Source organism: Aptenodytes patagonicus, chromosome 4, assembly GCF_965638725.1.
Source record: "Aptenodytes patagonicus chromosome 4, bAptPat1.pri.cur, whole genome shotgun sequence".
NCBI classification, from domain to species: Eukaryota; Metazoa; Chordata; class Aves; order Sphenisciformes; family Spheniscidae; genus Aptenodytes; species Aptenodytes patagonicus.
In genome coordinates this window covers 33705774-33712387 of record NC_134952.1, presented here as the reverse complement: position 1 = coordinate 33712387, position 6614 = coordinate 33705774, and the positions used below count along the sequence as shown (strand labels likewise).

General features: G+C 36.8%; 1 protein-coding gene across 1 annotated transcript in view; it reads right to left on the bottom strand.

The window, feature by feature from the left end:
• Positions 1-1809: 1809 nt before the first annotated feature.
• The window catches only part of TUSC3 (tumor suppressor candidate 3), a 158422-nt gene continuing 153617 nt past the window's right edge, over positions 1810-6614 (bottom strand). The window contains exon 10 of the mRNA XM_076336310.1: positions 1810-2095. Within this exon, the coding sequence (XP_076192425.1) occupies positions 2080-2095 (16 nt within the window). The 3' untranslated portion in view covers positions 1810-2079. The remainder of the gene's footprint in view (positions 2096-6614) is intronic.

Here is a 6614-nt window from a genome sequence, read left to right as displayed (position 1 = left end):
GAGGCAGTCATGTATCACCGGAATACTTTACACCTCATCACAAGCTGAAATACTTAGTCTCATTAGGATGTGGTCTTGAGATCTCTCACTATTACTACCTGTCTGAAACTTGCAGTTTCTCTAGTCTCACTTCTTGATCGCTATTGTCATCTTGATCAGGGGTCACTAGCACAGTTCTAATTCTTTTTTAGAATTAGATTTTTTTTTTAATTAGGTCAGTACACGCTTCCAACCATGGAGACCTACTGCAATGCTTCTTTTTTTCCTGGAAGACATCCATGCTGTTGCACTCTATGTAATCTTTCACATATGGTGCCACTTTGTCACCCACATGTCCTGCTGCACCATTCTCAAGTCAGTAGCCTCACAAGTGTCCGACTCATTATTTTTTTCCCCACCAGGTCTCTAAATGCCTGTTATACCAGGGCTATTATTCGATACCACACACTCTAATTCCTCCGTCCATTTCTCAAGCTTCTAGCACTGGCATAAAGCTCTTGCAAATTCTGCCCTAGCTTCACCACACTGGCATATGCCAGTCAACTGACATCGTGGGCAGTCTGATTTGCCTTCCCTACACAATGTGATCTGCCTTCCTACCTAACAGCTGATGCACCTCTGAAAAGGCCGCATCCCCCTTCACAGTCCATATCAGTCTGTGAACCAGGTGTTTTGAGCTTGTCAGTTTTTCCCCAGCTTCTAGTTTAAATGCTGCTCTACAACCTTGCCGCATTTCCACACCAGCAGTCTTGCTCTGTTTTTGTGTAAGATACAACCTGTCTTTCCTGCTTTGTCTTAAAACGTTTCCCAGTTCCTAATATACTGGTATTTTCTGGAAAAGGAACAGCTAGAGCATTAAGATGAAATGAGTTTTGTAAGTCTAGTCAATCTTATCCCCATATTTAGAGGCATTCCTGTATCATGAATGAAGAAATTCCAACTTGATTTCATTCCTGGAATGCCAGTGGCAGTGAACTGGTACGTGGAAAAGTACCAGTAGAGAGGAAAAGAAGAAGCAGGACTGAGGTAGAGTATCATATGATTCTTCTCGTTTCCTGAGCCACAGAGAATACACTATGTAGGCATATGCAAAGGTTTATGAGCAATTCATATAATATGAGATGTGCGCAGCTACAAAAATGGCTTTTTTAAATGCCATTACAAATTCCTACATAAGCTTTTCACAAAGCTGGGTGAACACAGAAAACTGGCAACTGCTGTAACTCCTGTTCCAATAGACTCATCTGTATTGCTTTATAAACATCATTCAGGATAATACATTCCTTCTGCTGCTACCTACGAAAAAAAGCATGTTGTGGATTACAAAATACTGTTGTCCCCCATCCTCCCATTTTGCCACCACAGACTCAGCTTAAAAGGATCTGAGTTCTGACTGATCTAAGCCTCCTTGCCTTCAAGATTCCACAAACCATTTTGAATTGCATCCTTTGGCATGAAAGAGATGAACTGGTAATGTATGTACTCTGAATACTGCTGAGCTAGGAAAAGAAGAAATCCAGGATGAAAATACATAGAATATAATTTTATATTAATGGCTCAACATGTCTGAGGTGATCAGAGCCTAAGTATACACATACTGTTTCAAAGCAAAGTGGTAGCAAGGTGCACGTAGTCATTAAATTATAGTTTCCACCATGGTATTTTTTTTAACAGTAGTTGAAGAACCAATGATACCTTGTTCAGTTCTAAAACACATCTCAAAACCTTATAACAAACTTCAGGTGAAAAATCTTGGCAATACCCTTTGGATTCATGTACTAAAGTTAATGAGGAAGCCTTAAACAGAAGCCCATTATAATGAAATTTATTTAAATTCTTGAGCACACTATATTCATAACTTTTTAGCATTTCCCAGTGAGGTGTTTACTGTATGTTTCTATAAATTATGCATTCATTGCATAAAACTGCATTCATTTCTCTATCAGAATACTATATAAATTCTCACAAAAACAGATGAACCAACGAAAGATTCTTGAATACATGTAACATTGGTGGGCAGATAATATCAGTAATAGCTTATCTTCATGGTAAGCAGCTCTAAATGAATCCCTCTTGAATTCATTTAATTAAGAAGCTGGAAAGAAAGAAAACATGATTAAATGCTGAAAAATGCATATAAAACATAGCATCACAATTATCTGAAAAGAATAAACAAAGACTTCAAAACATTCATTTGAAAAGTCATGACATTTGTGTAATAATCTCTTAAGTTTTTATATCCAATTCAGTAATTACTAAGCAAGCATGAAAGTTATCAAATAAAACTTGTGACTGAAACTTAAATTTGCCTATTTAAAAAAATTAAAAAGCAAAATGCACTTCAAACATCTGTTCTCTTTAATCAAGTTCTGCATCTGCTCTTACTACTTAAAGTGAGAACTACCTCTCCCAGGATGTTTCAGATTTATTTAGAACATTCTTTTACTGTTGAAGTGGCCCCAGAGTGGGGAGGGTATAGAGGCCGTGGCAAGGCTCTGTAGAGTTGCAGACTCTTAAATTCCTACTATTTTAATAAATGAAGAAGTTTCAGATGACATTGCTGTTTCTTTACCCCTGGAACGAAACTTTGTATTTTTTAAAAAGTAGATATACATTGTGTGCCATACCTTTCTAAGTACTTTACCAAAGAACAGTTATCTCATAAATTGGAAATGGGAACACAGAGAGAAAGGCTTGCACATGACTACAGACTGCGTTAACTGTACAAACACAAAGGCAATGAACTACTGAATAGAGGGTTTTTTTCACTGCCTCTAGCTTCGCATGGAAGATCTTTCACCTCCTTATAGATATGCAGTGTGCTCTAGCATACACATGTTGTAGTAACTTAATCAAGTTTTCCATTCATGGTACAATTAATTAATCATTACAAAACATAAATACAAGTGCCATAAGCTTAAAAGACTGTATCGGTATAATGATGTTCCCTGCTGCAAAAAGCTGACAAGCTCATTAGGCAAGACATACAAACCAAGGCAAAACAGATGGCAACTGGCTGGGTGCTGGAGGGTGAAGTGATTATTGAAAGGGAAAAGCTAGGAAGAACTGCATGAAGAGGTGAATTGTAGGGTGCCGAGTGGAGAAGTAAGAGAAGGCTGAGCACATGAGACTCAAAAGATAACCCAGGTCTAGGACAGATGTGTAAGGCCATGTATAGGAAAGGATCTGAGAGGAGGAGAGAAAGGAATACTGGAAGTGAAAGAGTTTGGGGGGAAGAGTGGGAAGGGCTGAAGATTACAATAATCAGGCAGGTAGCGTTGATAGGCTCAGGAGGGGTAAAAGACTGAATGATATAACTGCACAGAAATTACAAATATGGCAGTGTCATTTTGGATAAATATGCTACTACCATAGCTATTGTTCCTTACTTTCTGTCTACAAGCGAACTGCATCTTTAGCAGCTAAAAGACATGATATAGAATATGGATAAGGTAAACACTGAAAGTTTTATGGAAGTTATAAAACAAGCTTAAGAGGCTAGATACACAAAGAAGGAAAAAGCCTAAGGCGGAAAACCACAAAAAGCCAAAACACCATAAAAAATCATAAACTAGAGAGTAGCCAAAAAGAAGGGGGCACGGGCGTGGGGGTGGGCAGGGTTTCTGAAAAATCTAGAATAACAAATTGGACATCATCTGTTGGGGGAGATAAGAAAAAAAGAAACCATGTCCCCTCACACAAAGCAGGGGAAAGCAGAACAGGAAAGGCTGGCGAAACTGTGCCGTTCCAGACATTAACTAGCTGGATATGGGTAGAATAGGTAGGAGTAAATGGTAAACTGTAAGACTTACAGGAAAGCCATAAAAGCAAAAAGAGGCATTCTTAATGGTGGTAATCACAGAAGGAAGGTCCTACTCATAGAAGAGCATGTAAACTGTTGGCCACAGGAAGAAGCACACCCTTCTTAAGAGATCTGCTATGGGGCCAGACACCTGGAATTCAGAACTACTATTCTTTAAAGGACTAGAAACCAGCACTGAACGTGGACACTTCACATACAGAGAAATGTGGAGGTCTGTGGATATTCATGAATTCAGTGTGCTGTTGGATGGTTTAGTTGAACAGAGGAGACTGAGCTGTTTTGCCTTCCATTTCAATGGGCAGCTGCTTTGCTGAAGAACACGGTGTCTAGCCACATAAAGAGAAGTAGTATAGAAAATGCCAGATGTAAGATGCCTTGTTTTGACACCTGTGTATTATTGTCTTCCTATCTTTTAAAATAATCCTGATTTCTGCCGTTTTGAAGAAAGTAGCCTATTTTGCTGAGCACTATAGACCTGAATGTGAATCTTGGTGTTTATCAGAAGTACATTTACCAGTTCATAAACTTTAGGTGAATCAATTTAATTATGCATGAAATCAACATGGAACATCTGAACAGTTGTTAGTGCTCACGTTTATTAATAAATTTAATTTTATATGTCTGCAAATACTATTTGTTCTACTTACTAATATTTTACCAGTATATTTCCAAGAAATAACTATTCCATTTTATTCACTTGCATTTAATTTCAATTGCTCAATATCATACAGGATTTCTTTACTGAAACTAATTTAATTACAATGAGGGCAGACATTTCTTATATGGTGTATATAGTGCATGCGAGGAATTTTCAAGCTCTGGGGCATCTTGCAATTTGTCTGTTCTTGTTGCATTGACTGTTTTTCTCTAAGCAATGAATGAATACTTCATGTCTGACTTAATATTTACATTTTTTTGCTTAAAATAAGGCATCTCTTATTTATCATGCTTTCTTGCAGCTTAGTTCATTTTCTCTGCTAGTCAATACAGAGTATGTATTTCCATTCCACCAACACATAGTTTGGAAGGCTGATTATTTTAACTAAAAACTCTTCACATTACTCTTTTCAATAATACCCAAATACAAGGGCTATAAAGGATAATCTCATAATGAAACATTCAACTGCAGGTACCAAAAATTCTTTAAAAAGCTACTTAATGCAAGCTAGTTAATGAAAAATTGTATGGAAACTTTGAATTTTCAGGTGTTCATATCATTTAAATTCAGATTAAAGCAACATCAAATGATAAAATGTAGACTTGAAAGGACAATGGGAAGTGTCAACAATAATGAAACTGTGCTAAAAGTTTCATCCAGAAAACAAAACAGAAAAGACAACACAGGGCAGTTAATAAGTTTCAGCCAAAGCTAAAAAAAAATAATCGATAAACGTTTTTTAACATCAGTAAACAGTGGATAAGACCTTTGTCTGTCTGTCCTCTTGAAGAAACCAGTGTTATAAATAGCTACATTCCTAACATTCCCAGTAAAACAATGCTGTGCTAGTGTACTGATGTCTTCTGTTTTGTTCTTACCATCCTTCCTCATTCTTTTTAATATTCTGTGTGCTTTTTGGACTGAAACTGTCTAAGGTGAGGTTTCCAGAGAGCCCTCCAAGCTCTTTCCTGACTAGCAAAGCTAACTTAGAGTTCATGCTTTTCGCTTATAGTTAAGAATAGTCCCTATGTCATTCCCATACGTATTAGTTGACAGATAAAATTCTGTGTTGATATAATGAAATTTCATTGCTCAATCACTGAGTATCTGATACTTAATATAGCACTTATTCACTTTAAATATTGGGGTGAGAAGGCTTCCAAAAAAGATTATCTCGGATATATCAACATTCTTGTCTTATCCAGAAAGCATTATAAAGGGGAAAGTGTTCAACAGTATAAAATAAAATTATTGCATTATCTTTCAACAGTTATTGACAGCAATTAAAATGAAAGTTTTAGCAAAATGAAAAATTTTGTCTAATTCCCATAAAAAAGGTGGATTAGTACAGGCATGAAAAAGCCCTGCCGTGGTAAAAACGGCTCTAGCAGAGAGATTTGTTACATGCAAGCTCATTCATCACAATTGTTTTCCACTCAGTAAGTAACCTTCATGATGACCTCCATTTTGCATCACCTCTGCCATTCCAACGCTTTATTGTATAAGCGTATTTTACCAGCATGTTTATTAAACCATTTTTTCCCCAACCCTAGCCTTCAAGAAGAAAATTCTGTGGAAGGAAGAATCAAAAACTTAATTGGCAAATGTCTGAAGTGGATGAAAAAAATGTAAACAAAATGTTACTCTCCCTTCCTACATACATGCCCTCTAAAAAGCACACTTATAGACCTGTGCTCTTATCCAGCACTGCTCTGGACACTTTTCTGTTTGTCACAGAAATTAACAATGACAATGGCATTATCAGGGTCAAAGAAATAACAGCATTCCCAGTACTTTTATTTATGCACAGTAGAAAACAGTCTTTCTCCAGTTTTTGACTCCTGCTTTATGTTTATCCACCTCTGTTTTGATTTATGTTCACTACATGGAGGTCACTGGAGAGAAAGAGGATGCACAGCAGGTTGTGTTACTGTTTCACTTTTTATTGATGCATGCTGCTTCATAGAGGACTTATTTGGTTGTTCAGTGCCAGAGAACAGAAACAATTTAGTATATTTGACTTTTTTTTTTTTAAAGTAGGACAGTGAAGTTGATGCTTGAGATCATGCATATAGCATTAAAACAATTTCAGTTTTCTTTAACTATTGCTTTAGGCATGCCAACATAAACATC